At 43.0% G+C, this 21,027-nt stretch overlaps 1 protein-coding gene across 1 annotated transcript in view; it reads left to right on the forward strand.

The window, feature by feature from the left end:
- The window catches only part of PLXNB2 (plexin B2), a 237,407-nt gene that overhangs the window by 137,001 nt on the left and 79,379 nt on the right, over window positions 1-21,027 (forward strand). Inside the window, exons 3-6 of the mRNA XM_077834580.1 lie at window positions 6,153-7,266; window positions 8,742-8,924; window positions 10,174-10,296; window positions 14,612-14,712. Coding sequence (XP_077690706.1) covers window positions 6,153-7,266; window positions 8,742-8,924; window positions 10,174-10,296; window positions 14,612-14,712 — 1,521 coding nt within the window. The remainder of the gene's footprint in view (window positions 1-6,152; window positions 7,267-8,741; window positions 8,925-10,173; window positions 10,297-14,611; window positions 14,713-21,027) is intronic.

Raw genomic sequence — 21,027 nt, forward strand, 5'->3', positions numbered from 1 at the left:
GCTTTGGCTGCTTGTGCCCTTACCAGTTGAAGTCTCTGGCTGGTTCCTCTGTTAAAGTTTCCCTGAATGCTATCTGGGTCATAGTGCTCCAAGAGGGGGCGAGGAGTTGTCCCCAGCACCATTCTGGGTCCGTGGAGTTGCTGGGGGGAATGGGGGCCCCAGCTGAGCCCTGTTTTGCCTCCTCCCTCTCTCCCACCAGTGTAGCAGTCCCTGCTTTGGCTGCTTCTGCTCCTATCAGCTGCAATCTGTGGAGTCTCAAATGCAAGTGTGTCATAGAATCATAGACAATTAGGGTTGGAAGAGACCTCAGGAGGTCATCTAGTCCAACCACCTGCTAAAAGCAGGACCAACCCCACCTAAATCATCCCAGCCAGGGCTTTGTCAAGCCAGGCCTTAAAAACCTCTAAGGATGGAGATTCTACCACCTTCCTAGGTAATGCATTCCAGTGCTTCACCACCCTAGTGAAATAATGTTTCCTAATATCCAACCTAGACCTCCACCACTGCAACTTGAGACCATTATGCCTTGTTCTGTCATCTGCCACCACTGAGAACAGCAGAGCTCCATCCTCTTTGGAACCCCCCTTCAGGTAGTTGAAGGCTGCTATCAAATCCCCCCTCACTCTTCTCTTCTGCAGACTAAATAAGCCCGGTTCCCTCAGCCTTTTCTCATAAGTCATGTGCACCAATCCCCTCGCTGCTGTAAAGCCTGGATGACAAAGTCTTAAGGACACTTTAATCTCTTTATGTTCAGACAGCCAAATACTTTTTAAGCAGGGGATTCATTGTGACTGGTAATTAACACTGTCTTGTATCTTACTGGTGCCGTTGTGTATGAGAGTACTGCTTGGAGTAGTTGCCAGAGCTGTGGGAAACTGGATGAAATTCCCTGTTGTTGTTTTTATGTTGTGTTTTGTTTTGTTTTTCTTGGAAGTTATTGTGAAAAATGTTTTGTGAAAGTCCAAAAACATAACTGTTTAGTTTTCTAAGGAAGCGTGACTAGCTACAGTGTCCGAATTACCCTTCTTCTGAACTTGTGGGAAATCTATACACAGTTTGAGCCTATAGCACCTTGTAGGTTAGCACCTTCTCTCCCCCAATCCATAAAAACTTTCTAGATGGCTTTGTACAAAGGCCAGAACATGGATACCACAGAAATTATTCATGTAGAAAACTTGCTGTGCGACTCATTCATTTAATCTTAATGATCTGATGATAACTTCAGCTTCATGCTTCTTCATTTCGGATTGTAAATAATTTTCAACAATTAGAAGGGCAAGAATGCCAAATTTTGTGTGGAACCTAAGTAACTTTGGATTTATGTGGGTGTTAACTGAGGGCAGAATTTACCCTAGACTGGCATAAGAAATTGCTGCAGTTTTCCTTAAGGGATATCCAGTAAATAAAGTCACATCTTGGCTCCTGTTGCTAAGCTTGAGGGGCAATATCATTTTATATACATTGTCTTTCCAGTGGGAGAGGAATGAACAAATGAGTCTGAGTTTATCTGTATTCACTGTGTCCTAAGATTTGTCCTTACATGCTAGATATAGAATTAGATATGATTATTATTTTAGCTATAATTTATAGCAGAGTAAGCCTGGTTCTCTAGCTCATTGCAGATAAGAAGATGGCACAAACAAGGTCACCATATTTTAAAGTGGATGACATGCTATGGCTTGTGCTGTTCCATCACTAAAATGTGGGAGGGAAGACGGCTTGTTTGTATCGGAACACTAAATTTCTGGGGAATGGTGGGGACATGAGGGGAGAGGGGACATGAGGGGAGAGGAGTCTTCTCCAAATAAGATAGAACAGAGCTGTTCCGACGTCTGGAGAGAGGGTAATAGAGCTGTAGAGGAGCACAGGGTTTCATTACACTTTGTGGCATGCATCAAAGTCTGCATTCCTCAGGAATGCGGTATAATTCTGGGCCCTTTCCTGATGGTTCTGGGATATGAGGTCACCCTGTTATCAAGAGGCAAGCTGACACTGCCTCTCCTGCTGTCTTGTTTAGTTAGCTCCTTGGTTTGGCCCATGACGGGAACTTTGGAAAATAGGACTGGGGTTAGTCTCTTTCGTTCTGGCCTTTTTTATTATTTTGAACTAAACTAGGTCTAAAGAAGACAATCATTCTACATAAGGAAAGCAGTCCTCCCCACTACATCCTTGTCGATGCCTAGAGCCATGAAAATACAGAGAATATAAAGAGAGATTAGAATTAGTGGATTATTCAAAATGCCAATGTGAGTCTTGGGCACAGTAAACAGTTTACTGTCTCGGGGAGAGTTCTTCCCTCCCAGCTTGAAAGGTTTCTGCAGCCTGGATGTTGACTTTTAGGTTCTGCTCTTCAGTGCAAATAACGATTCAGGCAATTTCCTTTCACCTCCCACCATAGAGTTTGCTATTGCTGCCAACTTTAACTTCTGTTTTGGCACAGGGATCTGGTTCTTTTTTTCAGTTCCTTACTCTGCTTTCGCACTTTATGTGGCTTGCACCCTCCTACAAGACATTCCACTGTTAGATTACTTTTTGTTTTAAATTATTTCTCTTTTTCTGGTGACCGATTTCTTATCACAGTCTAGATGTTTCAGATTTGACTTGAGATCCCTTATAGTTTTCCAAGTCCTTTCCCCATCAGACAGGCACCCAATTAACTTTCAAAGGAAGAGTTACTGTTTCATATTTCAGAGTAACAGCCGTGTTAGTCTGTATTTGCAAAAAGAAAAGGAGGACTTGTGGCATCTTAGAGACTAACCAATTTATTTGAGCATAAGCTTTCGTGAGCTACGGCTCACTTCATCGGATGCATATTTGTCTGCCAGATTTCTGTCTCCATGTGATTTTTCCCCCCCTTATAGCTACATATCTGGGCATGCATGCTTTTCTTTCCCCACCACCATAACTTAACTTTTGGAAGTCTGCAAAATGTTCCATGTTTGGGAAGCCAGCCTGAGTGTCATAGGTAAAAGCACACACTAGTTTAGGGCATTAATATAATTTCAATCAATCAGCTGCTCTATTTAAAAGTTCAAATGCAATTAGCTTCTGAAAACACAAATAGTAGAAGTTTCAAGAGAATTCTAAAAGCAATTTACGTAGGTAAGACAAATTATATACTATTCAAATTTGATATTTTATTTAAAGAAACAAAGTTGAGTGTTAAGACTGTGACACATATCAGTAATCACAGGAAAATTTAAAAGTTAAGGCCTGTTCTGCACACCAGCTGACACTCCTACAAGTACAGTGGCTTCCATTAAACACATGAAAGTCCTGATCGAAAGCTCAGTGAAGTCAAAGGGTTTTGGATCAGTCCCTTAATGAGTATAGGGGTAATGATTTGTTATTGGCCAACAAGCAAGATCTGAAGTTAGATTCCACTTCATGGTTTCATCATGCCCTTTTTCTCTTCACCCATGCAACCCACACAAAGTTGCCAACTCTTACTATTTTTTGTTAGTATCACAATATTTTGTAGTTTTCCTTAAAGCTCTATTCTGGAGACACAAAAAGAAAAGGAGTACTAGTGGCACCTTAGAGACTAACCGATTAATTTGAGTATAAGCTTTCGAGAGCTACAGCTCACTTCATCGGATGCTGTAGCTCACGAAAGCTTATGCTCAAATAAATTGGTTAGTCTCTAAGGTGCCACTAGTACTCCTTTTCTTTTTGCGAATACAGACTAACACGGCTGCTACTCTGAAACCTGTCATTCTGGAGACATTAATTTATGTGAGAAATGTCAGATCTCATTTTTAGTGTTTTGCCCTCATGATTGTGAAGAAAAGATTGAAAATGTAAGCACTAAGGGCTTGCAAAGAAGCAGGCAAATATAAGAATTCAGATATATATTTTTTAAAATCTCATGATTTTAAAGACACTTATGACTTTCTGGGGCCTGATTCTTGATTTCGGAGTACTTGAGGTTCACAATACTGCCCTCACGCTTCCATTTGCTCTGCCACTGTCCCCCATACATCCCTTCCAGATTTACATATCCTCCTTGTGTTTGGCTTTCTGCTCTCTCTGCTAAACAAGAGGGGGGTGGGGGCAGGGGCTGACATATGAGCACTAAGGACTTGTCTATGCAAACTGTCACCAACTACCTACATCGGTTTTTAATTCATGCTTTGTTGTTTTGGTACAAGACTGTGTCTGGACAATCTCTCATTTTGGATTAAGAATTCCTTAAATTACTTTTTTTCACCCTTTTTAAAGCCATTTAAGCTAAATCAAAATAAAAATGACATACAGACTGGCACTTTAATAAATAGAGGTGTGAATTAAAACCAGGTTTTTTTGGGTTAATGGCATCTTGTATGTAGATTGGCGCCAAAGTCACCCAGAGCGATTCTCCATGATTAACCTTCTGTGGGTCCCAAAATACTTCCCCGTCCCTCCCTACCTGCTGTAACATATCCATATCCCCTTCTGCCTCTGTGCTGAGCTTCAACACTGCCTTAGTGTGATCTGTCATTCTGCTCTCCTGCTGAATTTGTGTGCTGTGATAAGCAATGAAGTATAGGCTGGCCCTGAAACACCTCAGGCTCCATTGTAGCTGTAGTGTGCTTGAATTCATTGAGCAGACAGACAGGCTGATGGTTAGGTTCCAGTGCGCATACAAACAGCTGGTTCCAAAGTCATTGTTACGGCAGGAGTGGGTTGCAAGAGCAGGGTTGCAAGCAGGTGGACTGGGGAAAGGGGGAGAGAGAGAGTAAGAGGGGCTAAAAAAAAGACACACACAACCCTCAGACGTTCCCTCCCCCGGCAGGCCATTGTAAGAAAGGTGGCTTGGCTTTTGGCTTCCAGGAGCACTGCACCCTAGGAACTGCTGTAACAAATATCTAGTTCTCAAAGTGATTGGAAGATAAGCTGGATGTATCTACAGGACATTTGCTTTTCATGCAGTTAGGAATGAATAAAACTAGCTCTTGAAAGCCTAGTTCTGAAAAGAGATACATACTTGTTGCATCTTTGGCTCTTTGACAACGGTAATAATATGAAAATATCACATGGGCAGAATTGGGTCCCAAATAACTGTGTTTACTGTTTACAAACAAGCAAAGCTTAACTATTTAGATACCAGAAGTCTGGATGGTTTCTAGAACCTAGAACACAGTGCACACCACTAGAGGGCTCACAAACTACTTAACAGGAAGCTATCTAATTTCTGGTTTTAGAGTAGCAGCCGTGTTAGTCTGTATTCGCAAAAAGAAAAGGAGTACTTGTGGCACTTCAGAGACTAACAAATTTATTTGAGCATAAGCTTTCGTGAGCTACAGCTCACTTCATCGGATGCATCGGATCTAATTTCTGTATGCTGAAACACCAATCTACTTTACTGAAAAGTAATGAAGCTAATGGATTAGTTTTTTTCCCAAGCAATTTAGCATGATTGCTATAACTTTTAATCCATTAGAAGGATTTCCTGGCATGACAGAGATTGTTGCTCTTTGGATTAATGTAGGTATTCCAGTTCTCTTTCCTTTCCTTCTCCAACTCACCTGCTCCTCAACTAACAAATGTCTGGAAGGGCCTCACAGAAACAATAAAATCTAGTAGCTTTCAGTGTTAACATTTCAGCTAGAAGAATCATTGCTAATATGTAATGGAAAACATTAAATCCTTTGTGTTATACTGCATTTAGAGTTACTGGATATGTAAAAAGTTTGATCCTTTTTTATACTTTCAGAGAAGTTGCCATATGATTTTTAGCTGGCACTTAAACTTTCAGAAAGCTCCCATAATTCTGCTGTTTAATAACACTGAATTCTTAAGTTTTGTATTTTAGATTTTGATCTAAATTAAATTCCACACCAGACAGCATCCATCTGAAGCTCCTGTCTTATGTTCACAAGCCCAGTAAAAGGACTTAGAGAACATAAAACCTTCCAAAGCAGTGTCACTTCTCCTTCCTCCCACCCAACCACATATCCTGGCTTCATTGATAGTCTTTGGATAACCAGTCATGTGGCCGTATTCAAACTCACCATTACACTTTCCCACAAGACAATTGACCTCATTTCAGACACTTCAGAAAACCCCAGAGTTTATTTGGTTATACATCAATATTTTTAAAGATAAGGTTACTAAAGTTAGGTTAAACTTTATTTTCCTCTTGTTTTACATTTTCTCTCTTTCCCTTTTAGGTATTACATAGAAATGGCTTTATGGATCTGGACATTAAGCATTTTGAGCTGTTTTTGTGTCAGCTGTGGATTCAAGGTTAAGAAACTGCATTTTGAAAGTCCCACAGAGTTAAACCACCTTACAGTGAATGATGATACGGGGACTGTCTATTTAGGAGCAGTAAATTACCTGCATCAACTTACAAAAGACCTGAAGAAACAGATGTCTGTAGAAACTGGTCCAAAAATGGATAACAAAAAGTGCACCCCTCCCATTGAATCTCAGTGCAGTTCAGCAACAATGACTGACAATTTCAACAAGTTACTTTTGCTGGATAAACTAGAGAGAAAAATTATTGTATGTGGGAGCCTTTTTAAGGGAATCTGTGCTATCAGGGAGCTGGAGAACATTGAAAATATAACCTATTATGTTGATAGCAGTGGGGAAAAGTCCTTTGTGGCAAGCAACGATGAGACTGTGTCAACTGTGGGACTAATCACCTCCCTGGACAAAAAACGACTGCTGTTTGTTGGAAAAGGGAATGGACCAAATGATAATGGGATAATAATTAGTACTAGGCAGCTTTACACTGAGGATGGGAAAGACATTTTTGAAACCTATACAGACTCTACAGCTATTAAGTCAGTATATCACTCCTCAAACACACAGCAGTTTGTGGCAGTCTTTGAAGATGATAAATATGTTTATTTTATCTTTAATCAGCAGGAGAAACAGCCCCTTAATAACCGAACACTAATTGCACGTCTGTGCAAAGGTGATGCTCACTACTATTCTTATTTTGAAATGGACTTAGGCTGTCGAGATGATGATGGCACTTATGATCACTGTCATTCTGTCTATGTCACAACCCCAGGAGAAAAGTTGGCTGAGAGCATGGCCCAACCGGGACAGGAGAACAGTAGTGTCCCATCAGGTGACAAAGTGCTTCTTGCACTCTTTAGCAAATTCAACAAAGACAATGGCTCTCTCAAATCAGCCATGTGTATGTTTTCCTTGAGACAGCTCAATGAAAAGATGGAAGAATATCGGGAGGAATGCTACACTAATAAACCTAAAATAAACATGTTTTATAAACCTTTTTTATCAGAAGCTGCATGTGGATTAATTCCAGAGGTAAGGTGAACCTCAACTGTAGGCTCTGTTTAAGACTTTCTGTGATGGGAAATAAAATACTAGTAAATCTAATAAAGCATCTGGTATTAGGTAGCTGTTTGCTATATCGGGCAACGGCATAATCGGATCACGGGACTGGAAGTTGAAGTTTGATTAAAATCAGATTGGAAATGAGATGCAATTTTTAAAGAGATTAATTAGACGTTCTCACCAAAGAGAAGTGGTAAAGCCATTATCACTTGGAGCCTTTAAACTGATGTTGGATGTTTTCCTGAAAGGTCCATTCTAATTCAGTCACAAGCTATTGCACTCAACAAAGTTATTTTATGTAGTAGGAAAGTATTCCCTCCGATGTAGAAATTATTGGGTGAAATTCCATAGCCGGTGTAATGCATGAGATCAGGCTATAGATGATCATAGTGATGCTATCTGGCCTTAAAATCCATGAATCTATGAATTTTCAAATGCTATTTAAAAACCTTGAGACTGTTTTTTTGGGGGGGTGGGTGCTCTAGCATTTTTACTGTTGTTTTTCAACTGGACTCTAATTTTTGAGCATAAGGAGGTCTGCATATTTTTTTCTCCCCAGGCCATGACCACCATGTTTCGGCCTAAAATACTTCCATATAATGGTGGTCACCCTTTACTTTCAGAGCCTGTCAATAATACTGCTTCACTGTCTGGAGAGCCTTCAGCCTTGCTAGCCAAAATATTCCTTTCCTCCCCTCCCCCTGCTCCGAGGTTTAGGGTGTTGCCTCTGCAACACTCCCGGCTTTGTTTGCCTAGGAAGCCAAAAAGATCTACTGAGTGAGGTATTGATTACTGTGGTGTCTGGACTTGTGAGAATGACAATGAAATTTAGGAATTCTGCATGGTGACCAGGTCTTGGCATCACGTAAGGAGGGGAAGGTGTGGATTAAAGATAAAAAGGTCATTAGCTGGCAACCTTGTGGTACCAGATTCAGTAGGAAGGCTAATGTTTGAACGGTCATAGAGAAAAAAAATCCCTCTTCTAGAGGGCAGTCTCTCCAGGTCAGGGTTAAAGTGCATTGGCAGGATGATGTGGGGAAGCTTGCACAGCAGCTGCCTATGCTATACCTCTTCTGCCAACAGCACTAACTTGACAAACCAAAATCTGTTTAAATATACCATTTTATAGTGTGAGCAGGTCAGTCACATTTTTAAATGGTGGGTATTTTTGTTTTTTCAATCTGAAACAGCTCCTACAAAGTGGGATGTATTGGAGCAGTTGTAATTAATGATCTACTTTGCTGTTATCCTAAGGAGAAGAGCCATGCTTCTGCTTTTCTTCCTGTCCTTCCATGTCCTTTAAAAAAGATACAGAAACAGCTACAATTCTCAACTAATCATCCTTGTATACGGTTATATTGTGATAATAGTGTTGCATTGTGCTCTGAGTTAGGAGTTACTGATTTGAATATTTAACATCATTCTAAATCTCAATTCATTCTTAGGGTGCAAGCAAAAGTTTCCCTTGTGGTTCTGAACACTTACCATACCCTTTGGGAAGCAAAAATGGCATTTTTGTGGAGCCGCTGTTACAGAAAAAGGGGATGAATCTAACAGCAGTTACTGTGACAGTGGAAAATGGGCATATGGTGGCATTTTTAGGAACCTCGGATGGTAGAATTCTTAAGGTAATGTTTCCGACTTTTAAAAACCTGGAACATGTTTAAAATCTTTCAAGTTGTGGCAGTAGCATGGTTCCTATTAAAGACAATTAGCTTTTTAAAAGGTAAAGCAGAATTTCAGGTGTAGATTCTTTCTGCTCTTCCCATTCTTAATTTTAAAGAGGAGTACATAGGCTATTTCTGAATTAGTTCTCCAGCTCCTCCAATGTGCTGTTTTATTTAGTACCACACACATGACATCATTTAAAGTAGTGGAAAAAAGAAGAAAAAATAACTCTTAGAAAACACAAACAGTAATAGGCACTCTAACAATTAAACAATTGCAAATTATAATCTCCCTGCAGCGCACATTCACACACACACACACACAAACATATACAAACAATGAATGAACTAGTCCTGCCAATAAATCAAAGCAGGAAAATATCCCTTTTAATTCTTCCTACCATCCCGTATATATACACCTTCAGCTTTCCCCCAAAGTCCTGCCAAATACATGGCTTTTGCAGCATGCCCAGGAAGGTCATCAAGTTTTGGCTATTTCAGACTGCATTCATTCATAAGGCATTAGTAAGAGCAATAAATAGTGTGCCTACCATATATATTTAATTAGCACTTTGTATGGTGAGCACAGAAAAGATCTTTAGTCTTCTCTCCATTCAAGGCCAGTTACTTTAAGAACAGTTCTTATGGTTGTAATTCTCCATTCTCATCCTATAATAATCTGGCCCTCCAGTGACTATAGAAACCTGAAAGGCAATATGAGGGCTATAGACAAGGCTCTTGTAAATTGTGACTATAGGTTGTTGGGTTTTGGGGGAGGGGTGACCCTTCATTCATATAGTGTTATGGATCATCTTAACTTAGGAAGCCACCCAAAATGGTTTTGCTTGTATGTTAACAATAACCACATATCTCATATAGTTTGAAATTTGGAGCAAACCTCATTGGATAATAGTAAATAACCAACATGGACGTGTTTCAGGCACGAAGGCATGAAGTAGAGACTCTGTTGACTGGTCTAAGTAAGATAAGTTGGTTAAAAAATCAATACAAACATGAAATACATAGAATGAAGGGAGGTTTCTTTTCATGCCTCGTGATCTGTTTACTGCTTTTGAAGTAGGTTTCGTTAAATTAGAATGTTTTCCCCAAACACAAAAATTTGAGAGACTCAAGTAAACACAGGATTTTCATTCAAAGTAAATTGAAATAATAAAGTAGCAGCATAAAGCACCTGTCTTTTATTGAATAGGTGTTCCTGATGATTCCTGCAAATGAATACAGCTCTGTTCCCATTGAAATGGACAAACCTGTAAAGAATGACCTTGTCCTTGATGCTAGCCAAGAGAACCTGTACGTGATGACTACAACCAAGGTACAGTATCTTGCTTTTTGGAAAGGTCTATAAAACTTGAGGTGTGCAACTATATCTGAAAAGATTCTTATAATTCACAATTATTCTCATGAGCCTTCACATTTGGTATGATTTCAGCTACCTCTCCATTTATGTCTATATACATGCCTTTACAGCTAATGAGAGCTCAGTTAGTAGTCAACAAATGAAAAATGTGTTTCAGGGCATAAGGCAGAGCAGAGAGAAGGTGGCTACTGTCTGCTCCTTCCTTTGCCTGCTTCAGCTCCTCTTTACTGTGCATTCATGCCAGCTGGGCAAGTGGAAAGTGGGTGACTGTAAAACCAAGGACAGTGGGTGTAAATCAAATTCCTGGTGTTGACAGTTCTCATGATTTCAATGGCGAGTCTCGGGATATTTGGTCTAAAAGTCCCAACTGCTGGCGTCAAAAGAGAGTGTGAGAATATTAGCTTTCGTTTAAAAAAAAAAAAGTTTCTGGTCCTCAAGGTACAGAGAAAAGCTTGAAAATGTGAAGCAAGGGCACCCTAAAGGCTGAAAAACAAAACAGTAAATTAAAAACACCCAGATTATTATTTTTTTTTAAATTATTTTTAGGGGCCAGATGCATGTTTTTCGAACAGTTGAGGGTGGCAAATACTGTGTTCCAGGAGTCCCTGTACTGCTTGGGGCACAAGGAATCCAGTCAGCAATGGAGGACCTGCCTCTATTATAGTAGGAATAGTCAGTTCTAAGCTAAGGGATTCCCCCCCTCTTGTCTGGCTGGTGGCGCTCCATAAGAGAGAACGGAGAACCAGTAGGGGGCAGGAAGGGATGCCAAATCTCTGGCAGTTCCTTCATAGCACCTGGCTACTACCTGCGTCCCCTTTCCCCCCCACTTCTCTTGGTGGTTGCTGGAGCAGCCAGCCTGGGAGCAACAGATGTTGGTTTACCAAGCCCACCTGTATAGGCAGGGGAAGCCACTTTTGCCAGTCACTAACATCAACAGAATCACTGGGAGAGTGGGAGGTGAGGAATGTGCCAGAGGTACTAATGATGGGCAGAAGGCTGAGGTGGAGTGGAGTGCCACCAATGCTACGGGGAAGGATGGACACTGGATGGGTGACAAAAGGACTACAGTGGTGAGGAGGGGCAAGGGGGAGTGTCTGTGGAGATATTATTCTCAAGATAAGGGCTTTAACATGAGATGCCAGAGGGGGAAATGAATCAGTTCAGTGAATGATAAAGTACATATTGTGTAGACTAGATACTACAAAGGTAGTTGTTTTTCAGAAGATTGCAATATTTCAAAATCTGGTTCCATTCTGATTCAAAACACACCCGTAAAATTTCAAACTTCTTTGTGAAAGGGAAAGGTGCCCAGGCTCTGGGGCAGGCCGCCCAGAACCATGAAACTGGAAAGCCCTGGCATCCCTAGCAGTCGTCCAGGAGGGCTGTGGAGTAGCCAGGCAGGCAAGGAAGCAGGAAAACAACCAGGTTTCAAACGCTGCATGGTAGGCTAGGTTCTGTCAGGTCCCTGCCTGGTTTCTGGAGAAACTCTGTCAAAAACTCTATTACACTGTCTCTGCAGGACATTTCAATTTCAACAGATCAGAAGATTCCATTGTAGTATAGACTACAAATTCTGAATGCTGTCTGTCTATACTCCAACGGACGCTGTAATTCGGAGCTCATTTTAGCTTTTTTCTAACTATCTCACTAAAAATAGTGAGCGTGCGGTGGTACCAGCTTCAGTGTAGTCTAGCAAGACGATAACATAGCCAGGGAGCCAAGCAGGCTTGTACAGCCCCCATCACCATTCACAGCCCATATTGCCTCACTGCTATTTTTAATAAACTAACTAGATTACAGCTAGTGTGGGTACATCTACACAGCTGCAAATTGCACACTGGTTGTCGCAGGATAGACCTACCTTAGTTTTCTTCTATAAAATATGTATTCTGCTTAGATACTATTATTATTTAACCGTGGGTGCTGTATAAATGTGGAAGATGGAAGCAATGTAACTCCATTAATTGCAATGAACAGTCAAATCCTTTCACCTACTTTTAGTAACTACATAACTTGACGGAGACTAAAAGTCTTAATAGCGCGAAGAAATAAAACAGCATAATTGAAGGGAGGGGAAACAAATGTTGAAAATTGTACTTCTGTTCTAGTGTACCATGTGAATATGGGGTTGTTGATATGTCAGAGAATCTAGTGCAGAGTTGAAAATTTAAGACCAATTTAAACTACAGTAAACAACTTAAGGACTCTATCCCTGTGCTGATACAGGTATTCAGTGATAAACGGTAACTGTCAGATGCAATGAACCTTGTCACTCAGAGACCAAGTGCTGGGTCCTATGTGGTTACCACAGCAGGGACATTATAGCAGAGTGAAGGCAGACATACGAGGTAGTGTTGTGCTGGGAGATATTTTGGTGTATCAAATGTAAAACTTTAGAACTGGCGGAAAGATGGTAAAGAAGCAAAAAGAGATTAAAGTCAGAGAGTGAAAGAGTTTCCTGCTTTCCTGATTCAATTCTTCCTCACATCTGTTCAGTGTTTTCTTCTGTTGTGTAAATAAGCAGTGGGTGGTTTGGTGCATATGTTTTTTAAAGTCTAGCCCCCTCCCACCTGATTCCCAGAGCTCATAAAGAGATCAGGAGAAGTCCCCTGCAGCTTCACTGAGAAATTGGAAAAGACTGCATCACCCCTGCCATACCTATTTTGGTTTATTCAAAGTGTACAGAAGTGGTAGGCTTCCAAATTTGGCATGGTAGCTAGCTCCCATATTGGGAATAAAACAGCAGCCTGTGGCAGTTACATACCATTATTCTTGCCTTGTTCACTGTTTAGCTTTTACCAATCTCTTTGATTTTAAGTGTCAGAAAATCTGTAAAATGAGCTTGTTTGCCTTTTAAAGCTGAATCTCACAACCTAAACGGAGCAGCTTTTTTTTTAATCCAATACGTTTACATCAGACTTGTAGAGACACTATAATATCTCTTAGGGCTTGTTCCTGCCTGCCAGGATTATGAAACAAATACTTTGTCATAAGGGAGAGCGAGAGTGTCATCCCTTTTAATATTATGTTACTCATGACCATAGTACCAATTAGCAAGAGGGTGTTCCAAGATCTGAACTCCATTTAAGTAAAAATCTAAATGAAAAAACAGTATGAAAAAGAAAAAATGGGAACAAGGACACATCTTAATAGATGGGAACTATCAGATACTGGCTTTTTTTTTTTTTAATTGACCCATATCTTGGTCTCTGCTAATGTGCAAAATAAAAACTATATTTTTGGATTTTTAGAGTAATTTTTCAGCTACCTGCCAGTTGCTAAAAGAAAAAAAGACTGAGTTATGATTTCCAAAGTTTTTGTCGTCTTCAGAAGTAAATCTCAATGGTCAGCAGAAAGAGTATGTCCTATTTCCTTCAAGAGCTTTTGTGCAATTTCAGCAGCATAATTTAAAACACAAGCATAATTTAAAACACAAGACTGTGCCTTGGCTCACTTTGTCATAAACCAAAGGAAAACAAAGTTATTTACACCCATCACTACAGGAAATCAAAAGCAGAGGCAGTGTGTTTGCTGGGGGTATGAGTAGCATGGCTGCTATTTTCTCCACTACTGCTTCGTTTCATAGTTTTACATTGCTTATTTCAATTTTTCCACTTTAATTTGTTGTATGGCAACAAGGGATATGAATAGAGAACTGAGATACCTCTGGGCATTCCAAAATTCTCTTGCTTTTGAACATGCTGAACTGCTGCTGGATAGAAATAACACTTCTGGATGTATTTCCAAGCACTGGGCGGTAGTACCAACTAAAATGGGAGGGTATCTAGTCATAAAGGGAACTGGAATGGCTGTTTGCGCCAATCAGTTCAAAGTTAGACATGTGGAAATGCCTGTCCTAGAGCAGCTATTCTTTGAAGAAGTGGAAAGCCATTTGTGCAGTGTCTAATGTTTGTGTCCTGCAGTAGTCATTGTAATGGGGATTTCCAGAAGGCACCTGCCTAATCTGGGGAAAATGATGGACGCATTCATTTCCAGCAAAAGGCAGATTACATGTTGACTGTCCAAAATATCACATTATATTGGACAGAAAATAGATGAGACTTGCAATATAATAGAGCAGAAAAAAATGTGAAATTGGACTCCAGTCACAGAGTCAACAAGTCAAGGATTAGGGAAGTGATTGATACGTCTCTATGTGGCCATAGTGAAACTAAGTGGAATACTTTCTTCAGAAATGAAGTTGAGCTAAATTGGTCCTTATTTTCTTTGTTCATATTGTGTTACGTTTTTTTTCATCTTCATTCTCCAGGTGTTTCGCCTTCCTGTCCAGGAATGTGCTAGTTACTCAAATTGTACTCTGTGTACTCAAGCACAGGATCCTTACTGCGGCTGGTGTGTAATGGAGGGGAAGTAAGTATTGTTGATATTTTGCAGGTGGTGTGTAGTGTAGTGTGGGGTGGGTTGACACTGTTCACAGACAAAGTCCTTATATGCATGGGTGTAGCAGGCAAGCAAATAAGACAGCAAGGAAGAGAACTACTAATACCCATAAAATATAAATCAGTCAAACACAATTTTATTTTGAATTGCTCTATAGTGCAAGGCATCGTATGCTGAGCTCACAGCTAATCACAGGAGTATAGGAACTGACACTTGACTGACTTATCTATGTAGGTAACTAAATTAATATTCAGAAATATGTATTCTTCTTTGAGTGATGGTCTCTACTGTATTCCACTGAGGGTTATGCGCCTGTACTGCCTCATGGATTCGCGCAAGGCAATAAAGGTCACGGTGGGCTGGCGGCATCTCCAGTTCCTTGTCATTGCTGCATGGTCCCAGTCAGAGCTTCTATTCTATCTCCTTGTGATGCACTTTCCAAAACTTTACGAGAAGACTCTTAGTACTGTTCATAGTTTAGATTTATTATTTTGTTCTGTATTTTTTGTTAGATTTTTCCTTCTTCGTAGTAGATTTAGGACTTGGGAAGCCGATTTGGCGGGGTTTCCAGCCAAACTTCCCTCCCACCCAACCCCATCCAGTACCCAGGCTTAGGTACTAGATTATGCCGAAGAAGATTTATGGGTTCAAAATCTGTGCTCCCTGCTTGTTTTCCATCTGCAATGAGCACCAACGCTGTTTGTACTGCTTGGGGAAATCCCACATAGCATCCATTTCTTTCTCTGCCCATACTCAAGAAAACTGGGCTCTCCACCTCAGGAAACACATCATGGGGTTTGCCTTAGGACCGGCATTGGATCCTGGCCGTGGAACCCCCCGGTACATCGGCCTGAACAAGTGGAGAGTGCTTCCCCTATTGTGGAACCTTCATTGGGCTTCACCGGTACAAGTGCGAAGGACCCCGTGCCAGGCCTAGCCGTGATCCAAGGAAGCATGCACATGGGCATGGCAGTGTATCGTCCTCCAAGTCTAAGAAGGACTTCTTATCCGTGAGTTCTGGCCACAGAGGAATCAGGCTTTCCAAGACTCACAAGACCAAAAAATGACCATGCCGATCACCGGATCCATCAGTACCGATTACGGATCCTGCAACTCTGCCTGCTCCAGCTCCATCAGTGCTAAGGGAGCCATCCGTCTCCAGACAGATGCAGTTACTGGTGCCAGGTCCTCCTGCAGAACAGACCACTGACCCCTGGGAGACTCGTAAGTGTTCTGGGTCCGCACGAGTTGTTTGCACCAGAAGGGCTGTGGGCTCCACGTGCCCTAATCCGATTATCAGCTTGCAGTGATTTGTTCCCCACTTGTTCCCACCACCCCCCTTTCTGGTGGTTCTGAAGGCACCATCATTTGGAGACATTTCCAACTCCTCTGATTCAGATGATATGGATGTCCAACACAGTCCACTGGTTCTGTTTTGGAAGCACGACTACCAGAAGGTTTTGATGGTATCGTGGCAGTTCTCCATCTTGCCTTACTCACAGAGCTGGTATCCGGCTCCGTGGTTACAGGCTATGGGTCAGCCAACAGCAGGTTCAACCAGCTTGACCAAACTGGAGCTTGTGGCCCCAAAATTCACCCTTCGAACAGGCCCGCTTCCCATCGTCCACAACCGTAGTCGGGAGGCACTCCGATATAGCATTGGACGATGCACTGATTAGTCCAACTCCAATGGTACCAGAGGATCCGGAGAGGCATCCCTCATCTTCTCCAGATGTGGCCGCCTCTTCAATCCCCTCCTCCCCACTGGATGACTATTGACAGTTCTTCTGTGGAGAATAGCCAAAGTGCTAGGGATCCACTCGACAAAGTACAGGACAGTCAACACCAGCTGCATGACATGTTGCACATTTCAATACCAGCGAGGGTGGCCCTACCAGTCAATGACACCATCCTCCAGCCAGCACACACCCCAGCTATGTGTACACCCACCCTGAAAGAGGCTAAGAAGAGGTATTATGTTCTCCCCCAAAGGGTCAGCTTTCCTATTTTCTTATCCTCCATTGAACTCATGGGTCATCCAGGCAGCATCAGAAAATTCCAGCAAAAACACCCCCGCTCCACCCCATCCAATAGAGAGGATAAGAGGCTAGACCTGATGGGCAGAAAGGTCTTCTCTTCGGCAGGGCTCCAATTTCGTATTTCAAATTACTTAGCCCCAATGAACAAATATGATTTTAACAACTGTGGGCAATTGGCTGAGTTCACAGACAAGCTACCTCACAAGATCGCAATCAATTCCAGGCAGTTTTGCAAGAAGACACGTTATTCACCACGTCCATGCTGCTGGCCGCAGTGGACTCTGCAGACACAGCTTTCCATGTCTGGGCAATGGGGAATCCTGGTTACACTCCTCTGGCTTCCCTAGGGAAGTGCAGAACATTGTAGAGAACCTTTCATTCAATGAATCACATCTCTTCAATCAGAAGACAGATGAGACCCTGCACTCCCTAATGGACACTAGAGCCACTTTAAGATCTTTGGGTATCTACACACCAGCACCCAAGAGGAAATGCTACCACTCAACCACAATCACATCACGTCAGGGCTCCACCACCTACAAGCTTCCTCAAAAACGCCCTAGGATACACAGACCCCGTCTGTCTATATCGACTGCCCAGTCATCCATGCAACGCACCCATTTGTCGCGTAAGTGGTATTTCTGAGTGTCCTTAGAGAGCTGTCCACCACTCTCTGTACACCCTGCCTATCTCCTTCGGGGGTGCCTCAGACTCTTTCTACCAGCATGGAAAGCAATAACAATGGACAAGTGGGTCCTAGATATTATTCGGAGCAGCTGCATCCTAGAGTTTACAGCAATGCCCGCATCTTGCCCTCCACCTCAGGCCACATGCATGGAACACCCTTTTGCTAAGGGGAGCTGTGGAGCTAATCTCAGTTCCCTTTCAGGGAACAGGATTCTACCTGAGTTATGTCTTAGAACCTAAGAGAATGGAGGATGGAGACTAGTATTTAATCATGACACCTCAACCATTCAACTTCTAAACCAAGATTCCACCTGGTCACATTTGCAACAATCATTCCCTCACTGGAGAAGGGTATGTGGTTTACGACTCTTGATATGCAGGACGCCTACTTCCACATCAATATACACCCGACACACAGAAGGTTCCTGAGGTTCAAGGTGAGACCTCGATATCTTTAATAGAGCGTTCTCCCATTTGGACTTACCACTGCCCCACGACTGTTCACAAAAGTTTTCTTGGTGGTGGCAGCAGCTCATCTCAGACATTAGAGAATCCGCATTTTTCCCTATCTAGATGACTGGCTGATAGCAGCACAGTCCAAGGAAGAGGCCTAGGAATTGACATCACAGCTGCTTCTACTCCTCAACTCCCTCAGGGTCAGCTTCAACATTGAAAAATCGATTTTATGCCCTACACAATCCCTGGAGTTCATAGGAGCTTGCACAGATGCGACTTCCAGCCAAGCTTATCTGCCACAGAACGGATTCCAGAAAATGCAAGAACTAATCCCTCTGGTCACATCCAACCCTTCAGTTCTGGCCAAAATCTGTCTTTCTCATTTGGGACACGCGGTGGCCTGCACATACGTCATACCCTTTGCTTTCCTGCACCTGTGCTCCCTCCAGCTCTGGCTACAAAAAGTCTACTCCCCCATGCATCAATTTATGCACTCTTCTCAGCATACCACCAGAAGTCATCTCCTCACTACAATGGTGGAGGGACCCACGATGAGTCTGCTTGGGGATGACCTTCCTCCCACCCTCATCCAATCATAGTGACAGTCATAGTGGATGCATCCCTCGTGGGCTGAGGCGCCCACATGGGCGACCGCATGATACAAGGCACCTGGATGCCATAGGAGGCCAGGATGCACATAAATGTATTGGAACCCTGGGTAGTACACAAAGCTGGCCAAACATTCCTGCCCACCATTCAGGGCTGACATGTTCTTATAATATCAGACAACACCACCAAGGTCTTCTACATAAACAAGCACGGGGGAACAAGACCCTGAGCCCTGTGTGTGGAAGCTGTACACCTCTGGGAATGGTCCATCACACATCATATCCTTCTGACGGTAGCCTACCTACCGGTTACCCAGAACATGATTGCCGATGGTCTCAGCAGAAACTTTGCAACCGACCATGAATGGGAGTTGCACGACTCTAATCACGGACATCTTTGGTCGGTGGGGAACCTTAGTAAGGGATCTTTTGGCATCCCACAACAACATCAAATTCACCCAGTATTGTTCAAGGAGAGGAATTGAACTCACTCAAAGGGAGATGTCCTATTCATCAATTGGTCGGACCGGATGCACTACGCCTTCCCTGCCTTACCTCTCCTACCACAAGTAATCCACAAGATCAGACGAGAGAAAGCAACAACTATCTTGATCACCCCCTTCTGGCCTTGCCAATTCTGGCTCCTGCTTCTCCTCTGCATGTCGAAGCACCCTCCACTCACACCTCGGATGTTCACAAAGCTACTGACTCAACAACACAACAGCAGACTCAGACACCCCAACCCACACACACTTCCATTGACTGCTTGGTTTTTGGATGGACGCCTCTACTAGCACAGGAATGCTCTCTGGCAGTTCAAGATATCCTTTCAAGCAGCAGGAAAGACTCCACAAGACACTTGTATCAAGCCAAATAGACGCATTTCACTTCCTGGGCTGCACGACGGGGCCTTGTCCCTGAAACTGTGGGCATCCTGCTATTCTTGGAATATTTCATCTATCTGAAGAACTCGGGACTTGCCCTCAGTTCCATTAAGGTGCATGCAGCTGCCATCAGCGCTTTACACCCACTGGTGGATGGGCATTCCATTTTTACCCACCTCTTAACTACGATTCTGGAAGGGCCTTCTGCGAAAATACCCTCCCACTCAGCCTATTGCCCTCCAATGGGACATTAACCTAGTTCTCTCCTCATTGACGACCACTCCCTTCAAACCTATGGCCTCATGCTTGCTGTCACTCCTGTCCATGAAAGTCACTTTCCTTGTTGCTATTACATTGTCTAGGAGGATTGGCAAACTGGGAGCCATGATGGCTAACCCCCCTTTCACCATTTTCCATAAAGACAAGGTCTCTTTATGCCTTCACCCCAAGTACCTACCCAAGATGGTTTCCCAATTTGACCTCAGTCAACCCATACGCTTTCCTTCCTTCTTCCCCAACCCTCACGCCTCTAATGAGGAAAGGAGACTTGACTCAATAGATGTTCACAGGGTCTTGGATTTTTATCTTGAGCAGATAAAGCCATTTTGGAAATCTCCTAGGCTTTTTGTAGCCATAGCAGAGAGAATGAAAGGGCAAGCCATTTCCACCCAGAGAATTTCCAAGTGAGTCTCAGGGTGCATTACACACTATCAATTATCAGGACGATCCCTACCTGAAGGGATTCAGGCCCATTCCATGGGAGTGCAAGCATCAGCCACACTCCACAACATGCCCCTTGCAGACATATGCAAGAAGACCACGTGGAGTTCTGTACACACCTTTTCCACACATTATGTTCTAGTAGTGGTTCTCAACTGGGGTCCAGGGCACCGTGGGGGGCCGCGAGCAGGTTTCGGGGGGCCGCTAAGCATGGCCAGCACTAAACTCACTAGGGCCTAGGGCAGAAAGCCGAAGCCCCACTACACAGGACTGTAGTCTGGGGCCCTGAGCCCTAACACCTGGGACTGAAGCTGAAGCCTGAGCAACTTAACTTCGTGGTGCCCCCTGTGGCGTGGTACCCCAGGCAACTGTCCTGCTTGCTACCCCTGAAAGCTAGCCCTGTCTTTTTTTATGGAGAAAAACAATTATTGTGGCACAGGTGGGCTGTGGAGTTTTTATAGCATGATGGGGGGCCTCAGAAAGAAAAAGGTTGAGAATCCCTGCTCTAGTGCATGATTCCTCAATGGACACTTTTTTTCAGAGCAGCAGTCCTCCGTTCCACAGTCTCCTCATGCCATCCTCCCACCTAGGCACTCACCTTCAGTGGAATACAGTAGGGACCATCACTCGAAGATGAAAATGAAGTTACTTCCCTGTAACTGGAGGTTCTTCAAGATGTGTGGTCCCTATCCATCCTCCAACAGCTCTGCGATAGAGCAGGAACTGGAGATGCCGGTGGCTCGCTGTGCCCTTCGTCGCCTCAGGCGAAACCATAAGGTCCTGCAGGTCGCATGTGCAGACCGCTGAACAGTACTACTTGCAAAAGCTCTGGCTCCAGGCACATGGTGCATTGCACAATCCTCAGTGGAATACAGATAGGGACCACCCATC

This window comes from Eretmochelys imbricata, chromosome 1 (genome assembly GCF_965152235.1).
Source record: "Eretmochelys imbricata isolate rEreImb1 chromosome 1, rEreImb1.hap1, whole genome shotgun sequence".
In the NCBI taxonomy this organism is placed as follows: Eukaryota; Metazoa; Chordata; order Testudines; family Cheloniidae; genus Eretmochelys; species Eretmochelys imbricata.